The sequence below is a fragment of the Manis pentadactyla genome, chromosome 9 (genome assembly GCF_030020395.1).
Source record: "Manis pentadactyla isolate mManPen7 chromosome 9, mManPen7.hap1, whole genome shotgun sequence".
Taxonomy (NCBI): Eukaryota; Metazoa; Chordata; class Mammalia; order Pholidota; family Manidae; genus Manis; species Manis pentadactyla.
Window position 1 is genome coordinate 111,787,291 of NC_080027.1, and position 27,961 is coordinate 111,815,251.

Here is a 27,961-nt window from a genome sequence, read left to right on the forward strand (position 1 = left end):
GAGACACTCTTTTCATTTTTCACCTCTTTGTAATAGTCGGTGACATTAAAAGTCAGAAGCATTTAATATTCATGCTTAAATGTATTATGCTCTTTTTAAGCAATAGAACTTCATCTATTTGCCAGAAGATAGCATCAACCAGTTGCTTTTTCAGTTTATGGTTCTTTCTGCATCCTTCTGGGATTCCCTAACCTTTTTTTTTTCCTGAAGCTTAAGATGAGAATTTTCCCCTGAAAATGTTTGAGCCTTGTTCACATAGTACCTAATTCTATTTGCTCTCCTTACTGATTTATGAAATTTCCCCTCGTATTAGGAACAAAATGCTGTAATGCTTCTATAAATACCATCATCTGAACTGATTGGTATCTTTAGAGCTCAGAGAGAAAGATTTATGCACTTCTAATTACTTGAATTAATGTCAATGTTCAGTTCTTCAAGGAGTCTATTAATTTCAATGTCATTTGCTTCTTTGGGGCTTAACAGCTTCTTGGTGGAAGCAAAGGTTAATGATTTCATTCAAATGCAATACATTCTAGGGCAATTTATGAATGTGTGGTTTTACATCACATCAGGAATAGATACACTTCTCCCTGTATGCATTACTTTTTATTTTTGATGCATTCAAGCTTTTTAGCCTGATTTCAACAGTTTGACTTCCGTGTAGAATTCATTGTGTTTATTTTAGTTGGTATTCATTTGACATTTTGTGCCTGCAAATTTCTGTCTTTCATCCATTTGGGGGAAATTTTTATTTTATCAGTTTTTTTCTGCCCCATTCTCTTTCTGGCATTCCATTTACATGTATGTTAGATTATATGGCATTGTGTAGTAGGTCTCTGAGGCTCTGCTCGTTTTTTAAAAAGTTTTTCTCTTTATTGTTCACCTTGGGTGATTTCTTAGATGATTGTTCTATTTTCAAGTTCACTGAATTTTTCCTCTGTAATTTCCATTTAGCTGTTACATCCGTCCAGTGAAATCTTTTATTTGTGAAATTTTAATTTTCAGTTCCAGAATTGCCATTTAGCTTTTTTCCTCGTTCTCGGCTGAGATTTTTTTTTTTTGCCTCCTGAGAGTTTCATTCACCAAAAACATGTTTTGTTTTATTTCACTGAAGATAGTTATAACACTTTAAAATATTTTTCTGTCGTTTTCAACGTTTGATCATCTCAGGGCTAGCCTCTAGGAAATGGGATTCATTTTCTTGATTTTCATGTCAGTAATCTGAATGATATCCTGGACATTATGAACGATAAATTCTAGAGGTTCTGAGTTCCATTATTTTTCTATGATGAATGCTATCTCCTTGTATTAGTAGGTAATTTTCTTGGCTGGATTTGAACTGCAAACTCTACATCCTGAGGGAGAGCCCTAGTCTCAGTTCAGATCTTTTGTTTTTAAACTGAACTGCTATGATTCTGTTTCAAGTGGCTGAGGATCTGTCAGAGATGTGAGCAGAGAGGGGCTTATTTCCTTCTGGAATTTTTAATCTCTTCAGCGTTCAAAGCTTCCTGGCTTCACTTTTCTGGTTCCCCAGGGAAGAACAATTGGGAGGTTTTCCACAAACACCCCTGTTGCTGCCGAGCGTTATCTCCAGCACTGCACTTACCTTCAAGCTAAATGCCAAGGACAGGGGACTTTTTGTACAGTTCCTCTTCTGCGCTTCTCCAAGCAAGCTTGCTCTTTGCATTCTGGTATATTCAGATAGTTGCTTTTTATATTGTATACCTGTTTTGTATAGAAGTGTTTTTTTATTTGTTCGTTTTGTTTTGCTGGGAGATAGTCCAGTAAGGTCTTAGTCTGTCATACTTGGAAACAGTTCTGTCCCTGCCAGGACTTCAAATCCTGAGAGAGTCGTTTCTTGCCATAGTTAACTAATAGCCTCCTAACCAGCCTCTGCTTCTACTATCGCCCCTTAGGGTCTATTCTCAACACATCAGTCAAAGGGCTTCACACATAAGAGGAACTTCCAGTGTCTTCCCGTTTCACTCATAGTAAATTTGTAAATGCTTAAAATGTTCTCCTCTGCCTGGCCAAAACTTCACATCCTTGGCTTCCAGGTCACATGCTCACGCTGGTTTGCATCATACTTTCTGACCACTCATTCAGCAACTCTGTTCACACTTGCTCCTCTTCTCTTGGAAGGTGGGCCCACCCTAAAAATACAGTTCCTTTCAGTCTGGTCTTTCTTCTTTCTAATTTCTTCTATAGAGCTCTCCTCCGCTTTCACACTTCAAATTTATATGACAGGGCACTGACTGAGGATTTTCCTGTTCCCAGGAATTGGAGACCTGGACACAATACTGAAGGCAGAGGTCTTAAGTATTCCCACTCTCTCAGCAGAGTGGCATGTAACAGTACTGATGTAACAAGAGTTAAGGGCTTCTGGGCTCTGGGTACTCTTGAGCCTTCTTCCCGCTCTCATCTGCCCAGATCTCAACAGGCACAGAGCGAAACCAGGGTGCGCTGGCACAAGTTGCGGCTCGGTCTGCCGCAAGGAGCGGCGCATTTTATTCTCCCCGCATTATCAAGGCCCCTGGCGCGCAGGCAGCGGGCAGCGAGGAAGCGGAACGGAGACGCGCGCGCCCCTGCTTCCGGCCGGGCGTAGGTCGCGGTGCACCATCGGCGCGCCGCTCCGGCCAGCATGGAGGAATGCGGCGATTCCGAGCCCGTTGCCGGCTGCAGCGGCCTGGGCCCGGGCGGCGTCAGCAGCAGCGGCGGCGGCGCGCACTCATGGGTCCCCGAGGACGCCTGGATGGGCACCCACCCTAAGGTCAGGAGGCGCGAGAGGCGCAGGGCGCCGGCCGGGCCCCTATCCCCATGCCGGACCCCCGGGGCCGAACTCCCCCCTTCGGCCCTGGACTCCCTGCAGGGCCGGATCGCCGAGATGGCGCGCGAGCCTCTAGGAGGGGGACCGGTGTGCTCACCGCCTGCTGCAGACAGCATTGCTTTTGTTTGTTTAAATTAGCTGAACTTTAGCTCTGAGCCCCTCCGCCCCCCGCCAGCCACGCTTAACCGGAAGGCAAGACTTTAAACCCAGCGCCTCTCAAGCCAGAGGCCAATAACCACTCCACTAGTACCTGAGTTTTGCTGTCTGGACCTCGTTCTGGGGATGGTGTCATTTTACCTCACAATAACCACGCAAAAACAGTTTGTGGGCCAGGGATGAGATCTCTGTCTCAATCTCTGTGTGGATAAGGTCTATAATGCTAAAGGTTTAGGCACAGTCACGTTAACACTTAGCCACGGGCCCTGAGTGTGTGTCTGATTTTGCCAAAGCGCAGACTTATGTGCTTTCACGTTCCTTGAAAAGCTTGAATAGGGTCTACCCTAAAGCAGGAATACTCACATTGTGGGTGTGTTTTGCTGTATGGACAGCAAGGGAGATAAAGAGAGTTGATTGCTTGCTCGTGCCTCGCAAATTGTTGTCTTGTACCAACAAAGTTCCAAGTAATGATTGGATAGTGAATAAAAATAGGGGTTCTGTAGCAGTCTCGGACTGGTCTAGTAATCTTCAGTAGGATTGTAGTCTTCTGCGGGAGAGCAGTATTTCACAGACAATCCTCTAAAAACAGTCAAGAAAAGGAAAATTTTGAAGATACAAGTCTGAAAAAAACATAATTAGAAAAGTTAGGACTCTGCACTTTCGCAAAATCAAGATGCACTGTGGGCCCAGAGCTAAGTGTAAACCTTTATCATTATCTTTTCAGGCTTTTATCATCTTCTCTTACTTGATTTTATCCTCCTGCTCTGTCCTGTTATTCCCCTTCCAGTTGTGGAAAACAAACAATAACATGGAGGTGTTAGTACCCTACAAAGCAAAACCATAACGTGGAGAGGTAGCATTGTGGTTTAGGACCCTGAACTCAAAGTAAGGCTGCCTGAGTTTGGATCCTGTCACCAGCTTTGTGATTTTGTGATTTTATTTATTTTGCAAGTTGTTTGACTGCAGTTATTCCTTAGTTTCCTCACTATAAAATGGGGATAATAAAAGTACTTACCTTATATGATTGTTACAGGATTAAATTAGTTAATATTTGTAACTTAATATATATAAGCACTAAATAAAGTATTTAAAAAGTGAAATACCAGTAACAAGTGTTTAAAACGTCATCTAGATTTGGTGGTACTATTCAGTTTTCATACTTGTAGGTTTTTCTCTTTGAAGTTAATGGCGGTATAGGCCCTGACCAAGTCCTTTTCATTTTTCTTCTTGTAGGATGTAATTCATCAAAAGCAAAGCAAAGCAAAAATACTGAGTGTTTGACTTTCCAGTTCTGCATTTTTATTATTCAATGTGAAAATTTCTTAGGTCCATCCAGTAACATGGTATTAGATTTATCTTCAAACAACACTTTAATTTTATTATTCTCATGCTTAGAAATCCTCAGTGTTTCCTCATGGGTAAAATTCACTTGGCCATCAAGACCTTGCAACCTGATCTCCAATTACCTTTCCAGTGCTATTTTCAAACACATTTGTGGTTAGAGGAGGACAACTAATAACACCCCTGTTCTCCTGCACCTGTACATATACATCGCCAACATGAAGGGCTTTGATGAATGTCTATTTTTTTCTAGTTCCCTGTGAATTCGTAGTGATTTAGTAGAAAAGCACTGAACTAAAACCATGAAACTTGGGTTCTGTTCTTAGCTCTGACACTTAGGACGAAGCTGATGTAGGATGTGATTTTAGATTTGCACCGAGGCAGCTCTGCTAATGCCTCACCTCTGTGTTAGCCCTGCTCACCCACCCAGTCACTCATATAGCTAGAATACCTCTGGCTTCCCCTGCAGGGGTAGGCCCCTGAAAAATGTTCCCCCAATGCTGAACAGCAAGTCTAGAAAGCAGCAGAAGTTTGTTTGGCCCTTTCTTTAAAATCCAGGAATTAGATATTCCCTACTATTGAGTGAGAAGGGGTAAGGACAGAGGCTGGGAGTGGTGGTCTAGCAAACTTTCTCTACAGGCAAGTAAGAGACCAGAGCAATAAAGGCCCCCACTAACATGCCCCAACAAAAATCCTGTTAAAAAATCTCTCTATTCCTGGCAGATAGGTTTCCTTAGTCCCTTGAATATGTGTGGCTTATCCCACCTTTGTGTGAATACTCTCACTATTACTCTACTTTCTCTGTTTACTTAAATCATACATGTCCTTCAAGGTCCATCTTGTATCCCATTACTGCCATGAAACATTTACCAGCTAACCCACCTGCGTAGAGCTTCTCTGACCTATTATGTCATGTTTCTTTATTTCAGTGATTTTTAATCAAGTGATTAAAAACCTGTCATATACTGTTATTTGCCTAACAGTTGCAAGTGCACATGTGTTTGCCCTAACAATTGCAAGTTTTTTAGGAACAGGGATCAAGTGTTGATTGACTTGGAACTCCCATTATATGTAGAACTGTGTCTTATACATAATACATATTTAATGAATAGTTGTTGATTGTAAGAAAATATGAAGAGATTGTTCTTTCTCTATTTGACAATTACATTTTGATTTTCAGTATTTAGAAATGATGGAATTAGATATAGGAGATGCCACCCAAGTTTATATAGCATTCTTGGTTTACCTGGATCTCATGGAGAGTAAGTTATTTGTTTTAATATTGTCTTGTTATTGGGACTGTGGTGGGAAGAGGGGAGTTGGATTGGGATATAACATTTATACAGTTGCTGTTAATATTGTCAATTTTATAATTTCTTCATTCATTACATTTGGAATTAGCTGGTAACATAAAATACTAGAACAGTAAAGAGAAACAGTATTGTGAGTGATGTTTGCTCAGCGAAGTATTTGGTAAAGCTTGGAATTTTTACTTTTATTCTTGGTAAACATTATTGTCCATTCAATGATGCACTTTCAGGTAAAAGTTGGCATGAAGTAAACTGCGTGGGCTTACCAGACCTCCAGCTCATCTGCCTTGTTGGTACTGAGATAGAAGGAGAAGGGTTACAGACTGTGGTGCCTGCACCCGTCAGTGCTTCCCTCAGCCATAACAGGTGGGCAGGTGGTTTTGGTCTTTTTTAACAGGTTAGTTCCTTCCCTGAATAAGCACAAGGAATCATTAAATAGACGTAGTCATATATTTTTAAAGGAATTTAGGGTGCAGGAATCATAGGTTTACCCTTAGTTATTTGAAGAATAACTTAAAATGAGTGTTTAACAAGGAGTTAGATAGCACTTACTATACAGTCAGTATTTTTTCAGAGAAGGAAAATATGACCAAAAAAATACTGTTCTTGATAAGGAGAAAAGACTATTACTATTGAAACAACAGATACAAGATGCACAGTAATAAGTGATACAAATCATACTTGCTAGAGGAGTTGGTGAAGATTGTGATTAAATGTGCACATTGAAGTTCAAGCTGAAGTCAAAGCATTGTGCAGCTCTTGCAACCTTTGTAAAAAATCTTAGCTGCACAGAATTGGATTAAACATTTCTCTGTTTGATGACACATTCTCTGAATCAGCGTCCCAAACCAAAACTAGATTCTTAATAGTAATTTATAGCTAACTTTTTGAGTCCCCTCCTTTTCTTCTTTCTACTGACCTGAAGTAATTATTATCCTAAATCCCATGCTCATTGGGAATTGTTTTATTTTAGATCTTTTTAAATTTATAAAAAGGCATATAATCATTTGAGGCCCACTTTATACACTTCATGTTATATTGCCAAAATGTATGCATATGTCTTGGCTGCCATATAACATTTCATTGTAATTGTACCACAGTTTTTTAATCTGCTCTTCTGATGATGGAGTATTGCTCATGTTCAAGTTCAGGGGATACTTTTTAACTGTTTTCCAAAGTGGTTGCCTCACTTTACTTTCCACCTGCAATATAAACAAGATCTCTGGCTGTATTGTCTCTGACATTTAGTATTGTCAGACTTCTACGTTTTTGCCAATTTAATAGGTCATCTCATTGTGACCTTAATTTGCATTTTTCTGATCACTGATAATATTGAACATTTCTTTATGTATTTATTTTTTCCTGTCTTGAGAAATGCCCATTCATATCCTTTGCCTATTGGATTGTTTGTAGTTTTCTCATTGACTTGTAGGAGTTCTTTATATATTCTTGCAATAATCTTTTTGGTTGTGTTTCCCAGTTTTTAAATCTTTCAGGTATCTTTTGATGAATAATAGTTCTTAATTTGAATATATTTATCCGTCTTTTTAAATCAACATATTTGTGTCTAGTTTAAGAAGTATTTCCTATCTAAAGTTCTAAAAAAGGCCACCTGTATTTTCACCAAGAATTTTAAAGGTTTTTTTTCTTAAGGGTGTGAGAGGAAGGTTAGGGACCTAGTTTTCATATGGACAACAATTTTTTTCTCCCTTCATTTAAGGAGGAGTCCCTCCTTTCCCCGTTGTCTGACATAGTAACCTCTGTCTTTTTCTAAAGCTCCATCTATGCATTGATTTTTTTTCTGGGCTCTCTTTATATTCCATTAGTCAATATATCTATCCTTGTGCCAATACTACATTTTCTTAACCGCTTGCTTCATTAGAAGCCCTAGTGTCTGGTCACTTAGACTCCCTTTCTGTTTTTCTTCTTTGGAAGCTTAGCAGGGAGCCTCTAAGATGGCATCTTGTAATCCAGCCTTCTGGTAGTCACACCCTGTGTAATTAATTTCCTTTCCTTGAATGTGGTCTGGACCTAGTGACTTGCTTTTAATAAATAAAATTTGGCAGAAATGATGGTATGTTACTTCTCAGATTAGATTACAAAAGACGATGACTTCTGTCTCAGACCTTCTCTCTCACTTGCTTGTTCTGAGGGAAGTCAGCTGCCCTGTGGACCGTCCTACAGAAAGGCTGAAAACAGGCGTGAAGGTGACTGTTGATGATGCAAGGTTCTAGAGAGATGGGGAGGGATGGATTCAAGAGAACTGCTGACGAGATTGAGCTAGAGAAGGAGCACCTCAGCCTCTCAGAGTGTGGGGCCGGAAGAAAGGACAGATGAAACACAGCCAAATCTGGGTGGGTAGGTAAGTAGGAAAGATGGCCAAGGACCTTAAATTCCAACATGAACACTTTGATGAATACCTTTATTTTTCTAGTTCACTGTGATTAAATGTAGAGGATTTAATAGAAAAGCACTGGACTGAAGCCCTAAGACCTGGGTTCTGGTCTTAGCCCTAAAACTTAATATTTTGTTTGATGATTGGCGACATACCCAATTTCTCTGGGTTTCAGTTTCTTTGTCTTTAGTTGAGGGATTTAGATTATCAGTAGATGATATGTAAAATCTCTTCCAAATCAAAGCCACCATAATTGGTTATTTTCACTGGTATACTCCATAAAACTGAATTAAACTAATTTTTAGATCTCTATTAAATATTTTTTGTATGTGTGATTCATTATGAGGTTGTGTTTTGATATGTCAGGCTATTCATACCCTCCTTTGAGAGCCTCCTTACTGTGACATTTTTCTGTGTATTGGAGAATCACAAATAGTTTGATGAAGTTGACATCAAATTTGGTTACTGATACTGTTTTTTACCAACATGAATCCAAGCCTTCCTATTTCTAAAACTCTTAATAATTCCGTCGTCAAAATGCTCCCTTTGTGCTCTAATAATTACTGTAATAACTATCATCCCAGCTGGTACTTGTTATATTATTGTTGACAGGAATTGCCATTTGGAATTAAACTGAACATAACCCTAATAAAATGAAATCAATAGTCTGTTTGAATCAAAACCATTTCATAAGTCTTGAAGTACAAATCTGTGTCCGTATACTAACTTCTCGTTTTTTCCAATTGTGATTATTGCTTTTCTAACTAGATTACATTAAGCTTGTTTTCTACTCTAAATAGTATGAGTTGGAAGGATAACTTAGCAATTTTACACCCTTGCATGTAATAACTCAGAGGGCTAAAGTCTTTGTGTCTTGTTTTTATATAAATATTCATAATTGTGTTATGCTGTGGAACAATAATATAGAAAATAATAGAAATGAGGCCCAATATACACTAGATTTTTTTATGCCTTTTATGGCATGAAATTTTCTAAACTCAAAAGTATACAAATAACCTTAACAAAGATTTATGTCTGTACTTGATTTCACTCCTCAGTCTTCAACAGGAGTGATGTTTTTTAGTAGGCATACTTCTATCTATTTTTAATTCCATGTGTACTTTATATATAAAATGTCATATATCAGTAATGTTGCAAGTTCAGATGTTTGTGGTTAATGTAGCAATTTTCCTTCATTGGTGACACAGAGAAGAAAATTATTGACTGAATCTTTGGCAGCCTTGTGTAGGGAAAAATTTATTCAGACATGTCCCAGAAATATTTTGGTAGGAACTTGTGAGGGTAGTTGACCATAAAAATATATATGTTTTTTAATTTAATAGAACAAACAGCTCTTGGTTTATTCAATAATAAATCATCTACAAAAGTAAATCACTCTGTTCACTTTTAAATATCATTATTTGTCAGATATATTACTTGGGCTCTTAATCTTAACAATTATTTATTGAGTGACTATTATGTATCAGGCAGTGATCTAAGTGCTGGGGATATCATGTTAATTTAGGAAAACCTTATTTTTTTTTGAGTTATCATTGACAGACATCATTATGTTAGTTTTAGGTCTACAACATATGTATGCATTGTGAAATGATCACCACAGTAAGTCTAGTTAACATCTATCACCACATAGTTACAGAATTTTTTTACTTGTGATGTGAACTTTTAAAATCAGCTCTCTTGGCCACTTTCATGTATGCAATACAGTATTGTTAACTGTAGTTGCCATGCTGTACATTACATCCCATGACTTATTTATTTTATAACTGGAAGTTTTTAACTGTCTTCAACTGTTTGCCCACTCACTACCCACTGCCTCTGGGAACTACCACTTTCCTATATTATTGGTTTCTCCCACAGACTGGGAGAAAATATTTTCAAAAAAGATAGTTGATAAAGGAATGGTATCCAGAACACATAAAGAACTCATAATTTATTAATAAGAATGCAAACAACACAATTTCTAAAATATAGGCAATAAATTTGACCTGATACTGGATCCAAGAAGAGGTATGGGTGGTAAATAAGCACATGAAAAGATGGTCAACATCACTAGAGAGTTACTTTTTCAAAAAATCTTTTCTCAAAAGTCTTTTGTTGTAAAATAAAACCAGGTACCTTAAACCATACAATACATTTGCACAGATTGAGTTATAAGGCAAACATCTTGAACCCTCAAAATCACTGCCAAGTCAAGAACTTTTCCAGCCATCTCAGAACCTCTTCCGTGTGTCCTGTCCCAAGTATAACCCTGTCCTTCCCCACAAAAGTAACCATTATTCTTACTTTTAGAGTAAGAGTTTTCTTATATTTCTCTATAAGTTAGTTGTGTCCATAAAAAAAGGCTTGAGATAAAGTTTATAAATAGTAGAAATCTCTCATTTTAGGTATACATTTCTGTGAGTTTTCAATATATATAGTCATATAACTAATACCACAGTTCCCCATAAACTTCCCTCCTGCTCATTTGTCATCAATTCCTATAGTTTTGTCTTTTCCAGAGTATCATATAAAAGAATTATAGCCTTTGTGTTATGCTTCCATCAGTTGGAATAATGCTTTGGAGATTCTTCCATGTTGCTGCATGTATCAGTAGCATGTCCCTTTTTATTGCTAAGTAGTATTCCACTGTATGGATGTGACAGAATTTTTATCTAGTCACCAGTTGTTAGACATTTGGGTTGTTTCTAGTGTTTTGGCTGTTATAAATGAATCTGCTATAAATATTCTCATGTAGGTCTTTGTGTAGACATATGCTTTCATTTTTGTGGATAAATATCTAGGTATTGAATTATTAGTTTATATGGTAAGTGTATTTTTAACTTTATTAAAAAAACTGCTAAACTATTTTCTAAAGTAGCTGTGCTATTTTCTCTCCCCCATCCCCCTAGCAGTGTATGAGAGTTTCAGTTGTTCTTCAGTATCGGCAACATTTTGGATTATCAGTTTATTTAATTTAATCTTTCAATTTGGTATATAGATACAGTAGTACCTTATTGTGGTTTTAAATTTGCATTTCCATAGTGATGTTGACCATCTTTTCATGTACTTATTTATCATACCTCTTCTTGGATCCAGTATCAGGTCAAATCTATTGCCTATATTTTAGCAGTTTTGTTGTTTGCATTCTTATTTATGAATTATGAGTTCTTTATGTGTTCTGGATACAATTCCTTTATCAACTATCTTTTTTGAAAATATTTTCTCCCAGTCTGTGAGTTATTTTTCATTTTCTTAATTTCCTTAGAAGAACAAGTTTTTAATTTTGACTGATAATCCATTTTATCTATTTTTTTCTTTTACAGTTTGTAGTTTTTGTCTTCCATGTAAGGAATGTTGCTTAACCCAAAGTCATAAAATTTTCTCCTATGTTTTCTTTTGGAAGTTTTGTCGTTTCACTTTTTATTTTTAGGTATGTGATTAATTTTATATATAGTGGAGCAAAGGGTCAAGATTCTTTTTGCAAATGAATGTCCAATTGTCCCAGCACCATTAATTAAAAAGGCTGTCCATTTAATTACTGTAACTTTTCTTTGGAAAATCAGTTGATGATGTTGTGGGGTCTATTTCTGGACTCTATACTCTTAATCTATATTCTGTCCTTAAGTCAGTGCCACACCGTCTTGACTATTATACCTTCATAGAAAGATTTCAGATCAGATTGTATAAGTACTTGTCCTACAACTTTGTTGTTTTTCAGTTTTTCTACAACTCTATAGATAATAAGTATTTTTGATTTTGCAGACTGTTTGGTCTCTGTCACAACTCCTCAGCTCTGCAATGTCAGTGTGAAAGAAGAAATAGACAATACATAAACCAGTGAGCCTGGCTGTGCTCTTAAAACTTTATTTAGAAAAATAGAGTGCAGGCTAGCCTTGACATAGAGATCAGTGGTTCACTAACGCCTGATCTATGGTTTCTGCATCTATCCCCTGCTTTTCATTACAATTTTTCTGTTAAAGAATCTGGGGCATTTGACCTGTGTATTCTCCCATACTTTAGATTTGCCAACTGTTCACTCATGGTACATTTCAACATGTTTCCCTGAACAGTAATAGTGTTCAGGGAAACAGCAGGAATAGTAGTGTAACTCCGTTCAGGTTCCTGGTCCCAATTCCAAAGTGTGTGTGTATGTGGGAAGGGGTCTTCCCACACATAACACGAAGCAATTCTCGAACACCAGCAGAGGGGTCCTGAACTCAACTCAATTGTGATGCTATCTGCCAAGAGACAGCACCAGATTCCCCAGGTTAAGGGCTCCCCGTCCTCTAAGACTGCCCTCCATCCCCCACTCCAGACACTGGTTGCAAGCCCCATGCTGTTCCCTGTATTTCTTACCTACCAGCTGCAGATTGGAGGTTCCAACGACCTCCCTCCTAGGTTCGATTAATTTGCTAGAGGGCCTCACAGAGCTCAGGAAAATGCTTATGATACCATCAAGGATGCACGTTAACAGCCAGATGAAGAGCTACACAGGGCAAGATCCCAAATAAAGGAGCTTCTATCCTCATAGAGCGTGGAGCCTGGCTCGGTGGCAGGTGGGGGCGTTCTGCTTCCCCAAGCCTGGAATCTCTCTCCCACAGAGAAGCAGCATCCAAGAGAAGGATAAGCTCTTCTCGGAGTTTTGTGAGGGCTTCATTTCATAGTCATGATTGACTAAATAAACTACTGGCCATTGGCTGATTCAACCTCCAGCCCCTGCCCAAAACACCCATGTCACCTTTAAGATCTGCAGTATTTTCAGGAACTGTGGATGAAGACCAAATATACCTGGGAAATATATACTTGGTATTTCTTATGACTCAATATATTACACCCTGTCTTCTGTATCTTCTGTAGATTAGGTAACTGGAACCAGGGCTTGATAAGATTCAAGTTAATCGTATTAGTAAGACTGTAGCTGGTCATCTGGTCTTTCATCAAGAGACAATGTAATACCTTGTTACCTCTCTTTGTGTGATCTTAGTGGCTATTGATAATTAGGGCCTAGCTTTTTCTGGTGGTTTTAACCTTTATTATTGTTGTTGTTAGTGTTACTCATGATTCTTGTCTACTTCCCTTGGGCTACAGCATAGACAGAATAGGCTTTCGTTCATGTATTGTTCCCAGTACCTCTTAGTTCTCACTTCCCCCTTCGACTCTTGCTCAAGAATGCGTGGCAGAATCTGAGTGGATGAGAATGATGATATATTATAGGAAATACTAATTTTATATTAAAATATAACCTGCCAACTTTGATATCTTGTTAAAAACAGATTTCTTGCCACCTGCTGCATAACCACCCCAAGCACACTAGTCGTAAATCACTGTGCTAGACTGTGCTCCTTAGTGGTTTGACTGTAGTGTTTTGTTTTGTGAATGGTTTGTGTTCCTCACAAACTTTAAATAACACTGTTATTACCAGGGAATCTGGGCAGTACACACAGCCTGAGAGCCAGAGGAGCTGGAGTTTGCTGGAGTTGCAATTTCATGTTCTTTACAAAGGCATTAAGCATGTATAACATTATAGTTATTTCCTTTATCGAAATCCCAAGTTTTAGTCTGTTGTTTGTAAAACTGGACCAAACTTTATCGTTTATATAATTATCTGCAACTTAATTATAAAATATTTTCCCAGTGATGGCAATAATCTCACTATGTCCCTTAAAGTTATTTTAGTTGCTACTTGATTGCTGAGTGGCAGAGTGGCATATGTATTTTCATGACTTACTCTTTTATTATTTACTTTATGGTGCATATGTATTTGCTGACTCCTTAAAAAATAACAATCATAAGCAATATTTAATGTTATATCTTGGAAATGAATTTCTGAGTGAATTTCTAAGAATGTCTAAACAGTTTTTATATCTGTTTCCCACTCATTTTCCTCAGCTTTGAACCTGGTGATTTTATTCACATAGTTTCTGGCAAGAGTGCAAGATACCATTACACAATTTGCATGGCAGTGAGTGAATGCATTACTCTGAGCAAAACTAGTTTGTGACTGGTGTTTTCTGTGAAGCAGTTATACATAATATATGCTCATACTTAAAACACTGCGTATTTTTCAAGTCTTAGAAGGTCTTGTGTATACTAGTCCCTTGTGAAAATACTGATTTAATACTAACTGCTTATCTACAGTGGGAGAATTGAATTGGCCAAGTGCTCATATCTGATTATCTGGTGAGAAAATTACACTGAAGTATGAGGTCTTAGAACTAATGTAAAATATTTTTTAACTTACATTTTAAAATACTATATTAAATTATATATTGGATGGTATATGCATATGGAAAGTATTCTAGATTGTTTCTTACTGAAGTGAACTTTAAGAGTCCATGTAGCAAGTTTCATAAATGAGTAGAGAGCTTATGAGTACAGATTTCCCAGACCCAGCAAGGTATAGAATCACGTTAATAAGTTCATAGAGGTCAAAGAGATCTGATGAACTTAAAGATGAGACAACCAGAGAAATCCTGATGAAAGCCAGGGGCCTTTTTCAGTGCTGAGGTAGCAAATGAAATCAAATGTATATTCAGGTAGCTTCATTAGCTTCTCTCTGGGCCACCTTGCCATTGATATTTGTTGGGTGTCTCTAAATGGCAGAATTATATTGAAACAAAATTGGATAATAGTATTACAGGTTTCTGTAATGGTATTAGTAGTATAGGTAGTTGTAAATGGGAAAATATCTTAAGTTACTTAGACAAGGACCTATAACAAATTATGAAGAAAAAAAGTTTTTCCATTTTTTTAACTATTAGGGTTTTTTTTTTCTTGGCAGAACCTATGTTGGCCCCCAATTTCAATGTCAATTTAGCTTCTTTAGTAAAATATAAGAGATATGCTGAAAACTAAAACCACATTTGCCATATTTTAAGCTTATCTGAGCTTATACATGTTATAAGTTTAATAAAAAATTGAGTGAAGTGTTTTGTACACCGTGAAATACAGGAACAGTTAAGATACTGTTGTTTGAAATGATCTATAAATCTCCTTAGTTATAAAGGATTGTAGTTTCTTCCTTAGCGATATCAATGAAGGTCCCAGAGACAGATAGTGGTGGACAGCTTATGTGAGGATGGAGCCACTCCATGACCATTTTATCCTCTTCCTCCTAGAAATCAGTGGCGTTTCTTTGGATTTATGGTTATTGATAACCCCTCTAATATGGGTATCCTCAGCCATTTTATCTGAGAGAAAATTTTTCCAGTTGTTCTCTTTCCTAGCATCTTCCATTCTGAGTACTACTCTAAAAATTTTAGAAAGTCTTCAATACTCCATACATCGAATTGGCCATCTGCTAGTTTACTATCCATAAGGCTCAAAGAAGAACTGTTGTCGTTAAGTTTGAACAAGACTCTTTTTTGAAGGTTCTTGTACAAATAAGGGAATTTATACCTTAAGAGAAGTGAAAACTTATTTCACATAGAAATGAGTGCTACTGCCAAAGTTAGGATTCCTAGCCTATGATTTTTAAAATCTGATGCTTAGCTTACTTACACTATATCAACGTGTTTCCTACAATGTTTCAAAAAAATATGCTTTCCCTTCCTACATTGAATCAGATGGGCTGCAGTTCTTTTTTCTTTGTGAATTAATGTATCTTTTAAATATAGTTTTAAAGACTGTCAATAGTAATTTTTCTTTTTTTAAAAGACATGATTCTTTAAAAATATTTTATTAGCTGTTTATGTGTTATCACAGCAATAGACCCAGATAATAAAAGTGAATAGACTTATTTTTTTTTAATCTGTTATATTAGGGTTTTCATAGGGGGAAGAAAGAGACCCCTATTTTAAAATACATTGAAATGTGTAGGGAAAATTAAAATTTTATTTATCATTCACACTAAATTAATATACCTCTCAGTAAAATGTTATAAATGTATATAATTATACCTTTTCTTAAAGCATTAAATTAAATGAATATAAACATAATTGTAGGCTATTTAGAGGCAAACAGAAGCATGTCTTGGTTTGGGGGAAGGATAAAAAGGTCAGTTGCAGATTCCCCCAATATTTTCTAGATTACTCATTCATTTATTGGGTGCCTGTTGTGTACTGGACTCAGGGGTACAAAACATCATAGACTTGCCCCTAAAATGCTCACAGTCTAGAGCTGAGATGGACAGATATTTATATCCCATGTGGTAAATGTAAGGAGAGATGTGTACAGGCTCCTGAGGAAGACTACAGAGAGGAGGTCCAACCTTGGCTGGTGGTGTAGGAGGTGGGGGAGTCTGAGAAAGCGTCCTGCAGGGCAAGTTGTTTGACGTATGTGTGGCCATTCCTATGGGGTGGGGATGGATGTTCCGGACAGAAGTAATAACGTGAACAAGAGGTGAAGCCTGAGAAAGCCTGAAAGTTGCAAATGTTCTGTTTGGGTGTTAGTGTTAGGCAGGGGGGGAGTCTGCCTGCAATTGGTCAGAAAGCCCTGCACAGGCGTGTGCATGTATGTGATGTGAGAGATGGAAATGGGAGGAGGAGAAAGAGAGAAAGAATATTGAAAAGTAACCTTCCTCTGGTAAGCAGTACATCAGGAGAGGATGAGCAGATTAAAGTGTTCAAAAATAAGAGAAAGAGGTCTTTGGGAGACTCTGACATATCCTGAAACACAGGTGGGAAAATTACTTGAATCAGAATATTAGGAATTGTAATGCTTGCTTCCATTTTCTTTAATGATACCAATTAAAGTATACAAACCTGTGAGAAAGAGGAAATGATCACTTACTAGTGCAAGAGCATGACTTGGGGATTTGAGGAGGGTAAGTAACACTCTCCATCACTTGCCGTTTCATAGCCTTCTTTGCTGAACTGCTTCAGGTTTCTGGCCATAAATGTTGAAGTGCCGTAGGGTTCAGGCCTCAGAGCTTTTCTTTGTGCTCACTCCCTAAGCAGCCTCATATGGTTCCGTAGTTTTAAGTATCGTCAGTGTATTGATGACTCCAAAATGTATGACTCCACCTCAACTTCCTCCATAAACCTAAGACTCACATTTAACTGCCTAACTGGCATCTCTGCTGAGATCTAAAAGGCATCTCAAATTAATATGTACAGAAAGAACTCTTGACTTGCCCCATACATTCCTCCTGTAGTTTTTCTCCTGTCAGTAAATGGCAGCTCTTCATTGTGAAGCTCAAGCTAAACCCTTAGAGTCAGTTTTTGTTAATATATAGACTTTATTTTTTTAGAACACTTTTAGATTTATAGAAAAATTAAGCAGATAGTACAGGGGTTTCCCACATAAGCCCCAGTGCAACACAGTGTTTATTAATGTTACTACAAACATCTTGCATTAATAGGGTACATTTGCTACAATTAATGAACCAATATTGGTAACATTATTATTAACTAAAGTCCATAGTCACATTAAGGTTCACTCTTTTTATCGTACACTTCTATCAGTTTTGATGAATGCATAATGTCATGTATTCACCATTACAGGCAGAACAGTTTTGCCACCCTAAAAATCTCCTGTGTTCCATATATTCATCCCTTTGCCCCTACTCTGAACCGTAGGCAGCCACTGCACTTCTAATATTCTCTATAGTTTTACATTTCTAGACTGCTATACAGTTGAAATAATGCATTATGTCGCTTTTTCAAGTTGACTTCTTTCACTTAGCAATATGCATCTTCACCACCATGGTATTGTTAGTTTTTTGAGTTGTAGCTATACTTATGGGTGCATAGTAGTAGCTCGTTGTTATTGTTTTTTTTTAATTTGCGATTTCCCGATGATGTGTGATGTTGAGCATCTTTTCATATATTTTGTGCCATATGTATATCTTCCTTGGTGAGGTGTCTGCTTGGATCTTTTGCCCATTTTTTATGTAGGCTATGTATTGTGTTGTAAGAGCGCTTTATGTGTTTTGGATACAAGTCCTTTACCCAATATGTGTTTTGCAAATCTTTTCTCCTCCTCTTTGGTTGGGTTTGTCTTTTCATTCTTTTAACAGTACTTCTGCAGTACAGAAGTTTTTCATTTTAATAATGTGCACCTTAACAATTTTTTCTTTCATGCATCATGCTTTTGGTGTCTTATCATCACCAAAGCCAACGTCACCTAGATTATCCCCTGTGTTGTCTTCTCAAAGTTTTGTAGCTTTCTGTTTGACATTAAGGTCTGTGATCTATTTTGAGGTAATTTTTGTGAGAGGTGGTGAGGTATGTGTCTAGATTTTTATTTTTTGCATGTTGATATCTAGGTGTTTCAGCACCATTTATTGACTGAACCACTTATTCAGGACCTTTTCCCATTGAATTGTTTTTGTTCCTTTGCCAAAGATCAGTTGGCTATATTTATGTGGGTCAGTTCTGGGCTCCCTATTCTAGTCCATTAACTTGTTTGTCTATTCCTTCACCAGCACCACATGGTCTTAATGGCTATAGCTTTATAGTAAGTCTTGAAAGTCAGGTAATGTCAGTCCTCTCACTTATTTCATCTTCAGTATTTTTGTTGTTGTTAATGTAAATGGTGTTGTGTTCCTTGTTTCAAATTCCAATTGTTCAATGGTGGCAAATAGGAAAGCAATTTTGTGTATTGACTTTGTGTCCTCTAACCTTGCCATTATCTCTTATTAGTTTTATTTTAGTAGAATGGCTTCACACTGGAGTGGATAGCCACACAGGCACTTCATTGTTCAATAACACCCCTCACCCCCACCCCTGCACTGGGATTGAAGCTGCCTTCATGTTTTACGAGGAAGGCATTGGTATGATTTCCAGTGAGGTGGTCTGTTATCCTATTAGTTTTAGTCCCTTCAGTTTTCATGCCTCAAAATTAATATACCAACAAATTCTTTCAGTTCTCCCTTACAAATATATACCAAGTCTGTCCATTTCTCACCACTTCTGCTATACTACAGCCACTCATGGAAGTCATTATCCTCTCTCCTCCTGTACTATTGCAGCCTGCAAAGTGGTCCACGTTTATTGCTACTCAATATATTATATATTTGGTTGTCATTGATTGTTTACAGCCTTCCTTCCCCACTAGAAAATGACCCCCATCAAAACAGGAACTTTGTCTATTTATTGCTATTTCCCCAGGGTCTAATCTTGTACCTAGAACTTAGTGTTAAATAGGTTTTTGTTGAGTGAATGAATGAACTGTCTTAGGCTACTCAGTTCCTGCAGCAGAAACTTGCTAAATAGTATCTTAAAGAATGTGAAGATATGCCACAAGCAACCTTCCAAGAGTTTCTAAAAAATTAGAATGTCTGCAAAATCCATCCTCTCATAAGATATGTCACTATTTCCCATACTTTACACTGTACCTGTCATATGCAACTAAGAATAGAGAACAATCACACTTCTGTAAGAAGTACTCTACCAATGCTATAAATAGCCTCCTTACCTTATACTTAAATTATTTTCCTCCATATTCACCCACTTTTCAAGCCTTTTTTTCCTTAATGTCTTGGAAACAAGACTTATATTAATGGTGGAATAAAGAGTTACTAGATCTAATTGAATTCCTTCTTTAGGACATTTTTAAAGATCTTCTTTGTTACCATACTTAATCCTGAAATGCTACATATTTTTGGAAGGATAGTCCATTATTATTTCCCTATAATTGAAAAATATTTCCTCTCTCCAAAAGTATATTCTTTATTGCAAGTTCATTTAATGATCATTATTTTATTTGACGCCTGAAGTTGAATAACTGGTAAAATGACTTCTGTCCTTTGACTTCCCTGTGTATCAGAATGTGTGTCCTCATAGCACCTCTTTTGGAATTTTGCTTCTGGTGAAACCCTTAGTTCTGGCAGCTTCTTTCAACTGACACAGCATTTTTTTCTCCACCTCACAAAAAATGCTTGCAGTTTATTTTAGTAGAATGGCTTCACACTGGAGTGGATAGCCACACAGGCACTTAATTGTTCAATAACACCCCTCATCTCCACCCCTGCATGGGGATTGAAGCTGCCTTCATGTTTTACTAGGAAGCCATTGGCATGATTTCCAGTGAGGTGGTCTATTTTCCTTGAGACTTTTCTTCAGGATTGAGCCTGGGGGTGAATAAGGCTTCTTTGGAAAGCCCTGGGGCACCAGTTTGATTTTGCATTGTGTTTCCGAATTGCATTATCATGTGTCATTCCATTACATCATAATGAGGCAGACCAAGGAGTTAATGTCTTTTCAGAAGGAGATAGGTAATGCTTTCTGTGGGTTGAAATTAATAATAATTTTAACCTATGATGGAGTTTTCAACAACATTTGAAGTCAAAAGTAATGTTGTCTTCAACTTTCTTGTCCTCTGTGCATATCTGCGGAGATGACTTAGTCTGTTGAAGGATTGCTACAGAAAATTGAGTGCTAAGATTTATGGAAGGCATTTGAATAGCTTGGAGGTAGGGCAGTAGCCAAGTAATACCTGCACATTTTCCTCAGGCTTGTTTTTACCTTAGCGTCATTAAACTTCGGAAGGACTCTGCAGTATGCTAAGCTCTTCTCTGTTATATACATCAAATTTTGTTACTTTTCATCAACAGCTATGATTACTACTGATTTATCTCTTTTTTTTAGGTGGGACTTTTTTTCTTGAAATATAATGAATTTAAGAACCAGAAATTCTTATTATTAATACACAGGTTATGTTTTTCATACGTGGATTTCTATCAGGTACCAACTATAAAGAATTTTATTACCTCAAATATTATTTTAGATTTGTGTGATGAAATACCTGTACAATATTTTTCAAAAGAACTGAGCTTTTAGAAAGTATACATATAAGGAAACTTAATTCTGTGGTTTCTAAATTAAGATTTCAGATTGTAAGCTTGTTAGAAGTTAAGTGAGATGATAGTGTTTTATCAGTGCTTTATTGTTCTCAGCATCTTTACAGTTGTGTGTGACTTTGAAAGTAGAACTTTGGAACCTTAAGTAGGTATTGTCAGAGTGAGAAAGCATGGTGTGTTGACTTAAAGGCAAAGTAGAGTTTTTACGAGATTATCAGTATCCCTTAAAGGAAACAAACAAGAAGGAGCTCCAGTGAAGAAAGACGATGGCATTACTTTAAACATGTTAAAAACAGTCTGAAAGCAATCCTGAACAAGACAATTTGTAAGACTTCCCAAGTAACAGAGACAGATAAACTATTTTGTCCTGTTATTACTGAGAAGATTCATTGATAGTTTTCCGCAACATACCACCAAGTAGGGCAAACAGAGCTCTGAGGTGGGAACTTCCATTCACTGTTGACAGAAGTTTCTCTCAATTCTGAAGACAAAAGCCCCTTTACAACTCTGAGTTAATTTTCAAATGTTAGGATTTCCCACATGGGTGTTTTGATTAAGTCTGAAAATGTTTTGCTGTTTATATTGAGGAACTCTAGAAACAAATACCAATAAGATGGAAATTTCTATCCTAAATCTCAATATAGAGCTCGAATGCCCAGAGTTTACCTTAGGAAAAACCACATACATACACTTCTGATTTAAACAATATCATGTCTTGAGAAATAGAGATGATGTAAAGTTGTCTTAATAGTTTTTCCCCTTCCATCTGCTTCCCATCCTTGTCATACTCTTACCAGTTAGGGATGGTTTTAAAGAGACTTATTTTTAAATTGTGTGTATTGCAGTGGCTACAGTGTGTCACTTACCATCAGTGCTGATTAGTGAGGTTTCTGCTTAATATCTATGGTTGCTTCATCTAAATATCTCTAAAATAAATCTCTGATATGAACAAGAATCTAGCTAATTGCTATGCAATTCAACATAACTGGAAGTTATTTTTTAAGGGGAGGGGATGGATATAAACAGTATGTCCCCAATATGCAAGGTAGCAAAGCTGATACAGGAGCTGTATAATAATACTTGTATTCATTGATGAGTTGACATTTTGCAAAGCTTTTATATGTGCCACCTCATTAATCCTTATAGTAATAAGTAATATTATGTGTAGACATTGAGATACACTGTCTTCATATTACCACACCATTTGTTGAAAAGACTTTCTCCATTGAATTGCCTTTTGTACTATTGTCAAAAACCAACTACTAGGCTTATAGCATATTAAGAAGTAACATATGTAACAATGTTGATGTGAAGGATGGGAGAGGGAATAGGACTGTGTAGAAGCAAGAAAAGACCTCAGAGAGTAATGAAGAAATGAAGAGTACCAGAAATATTAAATATGTAGGTTAATATATTTTTTATCATTTCTCCTGTTAACTTTTTAAAAGAACAAGAACAAATAAAACAATATAGGACTACATTATTGAGTTTATAATATGCAGATGTAATATATATGACAATAATAGAACAAAGAGGGATAGAGGATCAATGCTATATTGGAGCAGTTTCTATATTTTGTTAGAATTGAGTTACTATTACTCTCAGGTTAATTGTGATAAATTAAGATGCATATCATAATCTGAAGAACCACCACTAAGAAACTGAAAAAGGTATAGCAAAAAAAATAAAATAAAATGGTGTACTAGAAAATATCTGTTTAATACAAGTGAGGTGGCAAAGAAACAGGAACAAGAAAAGGCACATGATATATAGAACACAGATAGCAAAATGGCAGATATAAATCCAACAATATCAATATTAATTAAAATTTCTGTTGTTATAAGTTACCTAGTTTGTGATAGCAGCCTGAATGGCCTAAGACATACACCATTCTCTCTTTCCTTTCCTTCTGTAGTTACTTGTACATGTATGTTAGACTGATGCTGTACCAAATTCCATTTATTTATTTTTTCTCTTTGTATTTCAGTTGAGTTTCTTGTGACCTGTTTTCAAGTTTACTAAATCCTTTCTTATGCTGTCTAGTTTACCATTAAGTCTAGCCAATACTTAGGAAATGCATGTATTTTTAAGTCTAGAATGTATGTTTTCTTTAGTATTCCCATTTTCCTACTTTAATTTTTCATCTTCTCACCATTTCTCTGTTATTTCCCTCAATACTCTATTTATAATGGTATTTTAGGTCCTTAGCTGTTGATCCCAACATCTGAGTCCTTCAGCAACCTTGGCTTTCCAAAGATCTTCTTATACTGACATTTTGCTCTGATCATTAGATACATTTTGCTGGTTCTTCACATAGCTTAGAATATTTCACTATATGCAGACATTGTGAATAAATAAGAGACTGATGTTTATGCTCCTTCCTTCCCCCAAAGAGCTCATCTTGTCCTCTACCTGGCAAGTAGGGTCAGGACCTAATTTAATCAATCTAACCAGAAGTCAAGACAGTTCACAGCTGAATTGCAACTTCAGTTATTTCAATTCTCTTCTGGTTTCACATGTTTTCAGAGTGGGATCAGACCTCTCTCTTTGAGCTGAGAGCCTGTATGCTTGTTTTCCAGTCCCTTGTCCAGCTTAACATGCTGTCACTTAAATGCAGCAGAAGTCCTGTGAGGGAGAATTGGTGAGCTGGAGGGGTTGATGTTCCTCCAGATCCAATCCAACATGCCCATTCATGTGTGGCTATTACAAGAATAGACGGTTTCTTTTTGTCCCAGTGAAGTTGCTTGCCCATGACTACCTCATTCCTTTAGCCACTCTGCCAGGCTTAGCAATTGCCCTCAGAGATGGAAATGGCTTTGTCTTGGTCTCTACTTACCTGAGAAGGGCTCATTTCCCACTGGAATTTAATTATTTTAAACTTATTTTTGTTTACATCTGTTTTATGGCTTTAAAGAGAAATGTAGTATTTTTGAGTAAATCAAGTGTTTTCTCTTTGTTATAGTAGGAGTGGTGGTCTTTTGAGATCTTCTACGTCCTAGTTAGAAGTAGAATCTCCTCCTACTCTTACTTTTAAATAAATAATACTGAAATAAAGTACACTGCCCTGTTGATCATGTCTTACGATTCTTATTCTTACTCACATTTTTCTTGGTGTAGAGTAGGGGCCAGCAAACCTTTTCTTAAGGAGCCAGATAATAAGTATTTAAGGCTTTGTGGACAAAGTGGCAAAGTTGAAGTTATTACATAGATACTTCTGTGACCATTTAAAATGTACCATTTAAAGATGTAAAGACTGTTAGCTCATGGGCATAAAAAAAACAAGTGACCATAGTTCGCTGCTCTCTTAGTATAGAGACGTGATAAAACAATTTGAATGTTTTGACGAACAAAAAGCAAGCAAATATCAGATACTTCAAAGAAATTAAATTCTAGAGTGCATCATCTACCACTGTATGTATAATAATAAATACCAAAAATGATGATCTTGAGCTGTCAAGACAAGTTGAACTTTTATTTAGTGTAATAGCATTGCATAATAAATTTCAGAAAAATGTTTTTCAGAAATATATTTTAAAATTTACACTGGTTTCCCCTGCCATCCAAAAGTAGAAAACCCTTTGTAAGTAAAATGGCATAAAGCAAAGAGTATTCCCTGCTTTCTGAAAGTTCACATGACACCACTTTGCTTTTAGGAAAGGCCTACATTGGTACCTGTTTTCGCTAACTGGAAGAAATCCAGAAAGGATTTTCGCTTTTATGAAAAAAAGTGAAGCAAAAATAGCACTCAGCCTCTGTTTTGCAGTGAGCTGTTAGAGAGGCAGCTTGCACCCCAAGCAGTGAGAGCGGCCTCGCCAAGTTTCTTTGCTGGGAACTACACTCAGCATCTCAGGATCAAGCTGCTGTAGCTTTGCATTGTGTTTGTGAGCATCTGTACTTAATTTTCTCCATTCATTTGTGCATCCATTAGCAAGGTGTGTCCTAAGGTATCAAACAAGAGATACTTAATAACCTAAGAGGTTATTCTTTGGGTCTGGAAATGCTAAAAAAATTGTCCACGCAAATGGTCATTTCTTTATGCTATTTACTTTATGCTATTTGTGGCTTACAAAAGATTTCATAGGAACACCCTACTTTCAGATAGCAGGGGAAACCTGTATAACCACCACTCAAAAAGACTCATTCTCAGAAAGAAATCAAGATTTTGTCAGGTAAACAGGTTTTTTATCCAGTAAATGTTGCCTGACAGTTATGCTACATTCTTTCAGATTCATTCTGTTCTAGTATCATCACATGCTGTGCAAATTGAAATGATCATGGGTAAGCAGGCTTTTGTGACTATCTGTGCAGTTATCACTCTGCAACATATTACACAGTGATTAAGTGCTATTTTAGCAAGAGCAGTTTAGTTTCAGCATTTCTAGAAGTTCATTGCTGTTTTAAATCACTTTAAAATTTCCACTCTCTACTACAGATTTTAAAAAGCATCATAATTATTATAATAAGAATATTTTTAAGCAGAGACTTTTCTTTTTAGATTCTTTATACATTCAATAACTGATAGAACAGATAAAGAGTAACCATAAGAATTTTTAGGGATAGGAAGGTAGTACTTACGGGGAAAATTATACTTTTGCTAAAGAGAGTATAGTGTTGAGTTATTTATGTATTCTGTTGTATCATGTTAATACGCTAGCAAATCTTTTTCCAATTTCTGGAGAATTGGTTTAATGAAAAAACAACTGATCATTTTTTATTTGCCTTTTTAAGAGAGCTCCACTGGAGGTTACATTTTATGCAATTATTGAGCACAAGCTTTATTGAGTAGGTATAAGAATTTTCAGTTTGTGGTAAACAAGTTAATAGTACTTTGAAAACCTAGATATTAGATTTGCCAGATTATTTTCCACAGACAGCAAACTGAAATCCTTTATAATATTGATGCTTGATATATAATTTTACTGTTTTATTTCTCTCTGCATTTTTGTCTTAGCTTTTATTAAGTATCAATACATACTGAGAACCATAAAAATAATTATGATATATTTATATCTAATAACTCTGCTATTTGGAAAGACCGAACAGAAATATTTAAAAAGAAACAACTACTTGCCAAAAAGATCATCATCGCAGCTCATCTTTATTAATGCTCTCTTTCCCCCAAAAAACCTGAAAGAACTTGATGGCAATAAAGGAATGGTTTGGGTAAATTATGAGTCCGTAGGATATTATATAGCCATTTAAAGGTAGTAATTACAAACACTGTGTAGAAACATCAGGGAAATGTTTATTATGGTCCAATTTTTTTTTTTTAAAAGCAAGCCTGAATACCAAATTGTTCCACTCTTAAGACACTAAATTGGAAAATAAATGCCCAGGACTCTTAGCTGATTGAGTTGCACTAACCACTATTAGTGTCTAATTATGTAGGTTCCTAAATACAGTTTAATTTTCTCAGGTATGGTAATGAGGAGAGATGAGTGATATAAAAGAAAAGGACTGAGAGTCAGTAGGTAGACCTTGTCTGCAGGATTTTCTAGACAACTTTAAATGTTTATTTTATATTTGAGCCTTCAGACATTTCCTTAGTTAGCCTTAAGATGTAATGTTATTGCCTACCTCTTCCCCAAGATTTTACAGTATTTGATCTTATTATTAACTGAGTGACTGTAAATCCTAAATGTACTGTGACTTTATTTTCAGCATAAGGGAGATCCTGAAAGCATCTCAAAAATTGCAAGGTGATCCAGACTTGCCAATGTCTTTTACTCTGGCCATAGTGGAGTCCGATTCCACAATAGTCTACTATAAACTTACTGATGGATTCATGCTGCCGGACCCTCAGGTCAGTTTTGAGGCAACTATCAGTAAACAGTGAGAGAAGAGGAAAACCATGATACAATTTTAAATGTGAATCAAACCATTCATAGAACTACTGCTTCCTTTGCAATACGGAAATTCAAGAAAAAAATGACTTGATTTTCATACTTTAGAAAACTGGCTGTATTTTGTTCAAACTAATATGTTCCTAGTTGTTTTCACAAAAATAATTTGGTTTCTTTTCTCTATGGAGAATTGCATATTTCTGCAGAGTACTTCATGACGTATGGGGAGGCACCTAATTATTTGACAGGTGACTGAGATGGAATGTAAAAGCTCACAATGGTTTTAACCAAATGAACACTTTTCTAGGAAATGTTACAATGGTTGACATTTAGACAGAAACATTCTAACAATAAAATGTGTTATGTATGATTTCTTTACCAACTTTGTTGGCATAACTGGGGTAATTACATTAAATACCTTTCTAGTTTTGTTTTTAAATTATATTATTTACTAGAGAAAGGGTCCGTCCTGACCTTTTTTTCCTTTTGTATTGCAGAATATTTCCCTTGGAAGATGACGCCTGCCCATCCTGATGCTCACGTTATTCACACAAACTTTGATTTGAGACCCGACAGCCTGGTTCATCTTTTCTCTGAGAGATAGTCAGAGTTGACTTAGCTGGTCCCATTCCGTAAGTTTTCTCTTTGAAAAATAAAACTTTCCCAGATAGAAGAATTTAATTTGTTCAAAAATATAGACTAGTGGCTCTAGAACTTTCTTATCTGGAGACAACAGCTTAATTACAGTTGTATACAAGTTTATGCCTAGGATGTATTCAGAGGTGGAGACCTCATGGGTTTCTTCTGTTGTCCCCCACTCCTAGCTATCTCGTCGTTCATTGCTGACACTGCTAGCTTATTGTTGAGACTGCCACCTCTTTTACTAACTCAGCCCTCTTAGTGCCTTTTGGCCACTACAGCTAGCCTCGAATGGCATTTCACATACAGTTTGACACATGAAAAGTTTTCTTCAGTCTGCTGTGTCATCCCCAGTAGAAGTAAAAGTTTTCTTTCACTTGGTTTTCACATTGCAATTACTGCTGCTTTCCTCTTGGTTGACTTTAAAGCTAACCAAAAATGTGCTTATCCTGAGTATAGAATTATATGTTTAGATTAATAGGGACCAGAACCTGCAAGAGTCCTGGACCTTCCTTTCCATTCTTATTACAACCACCCTTATATGGAAGCTAGAATAATACAAGAGAGGTAGTGAAAGACAGTATCTGCCTTAAAAGCATCTCAAGTAAACGCAGTTATTCTACTTTTGTTAACACCTCCTAATTAAGTTGCCTGAAGTATAAAAAATTATATGTACAAGTATGTTCCAAGTGGCATTACTTATAATAT

At 36.6% G+C, this 27,961-nt stretch overlaps 1 protein-coding gene across 1 annotated transcript; it reads left to right on the forward strand.

Moving 5' to 3' along the window:
* Positions 1-2,613: 2,613 nt before the first annotated feature.
* Positions 2,614-27,640, forward strand: TSEN15 (tRNA splicing endonuclease subunit 15). Its single transcript, XM_036912565.2, has 5 exons — positions 2,614-2,770; positions 5,505-5,586; positions 5,865-6,000; positions 26,433-26,574; positions 27,112-27,640. The coding sequence occupies exons 1-5, from the start codon at positions 2,642-2,644 to the stop codon at positions 27,130-27,132; spliced, it is 510 nt and encodes a 169-aa protein (XP_036768460.2). The 5' UTR covers positions 2,614-2,641; the 3' UTR covers positions 27,133-27,640.
* The last annotated feature ends 321 nt before the right edge of the window (positions 27,641-27,961 follow it).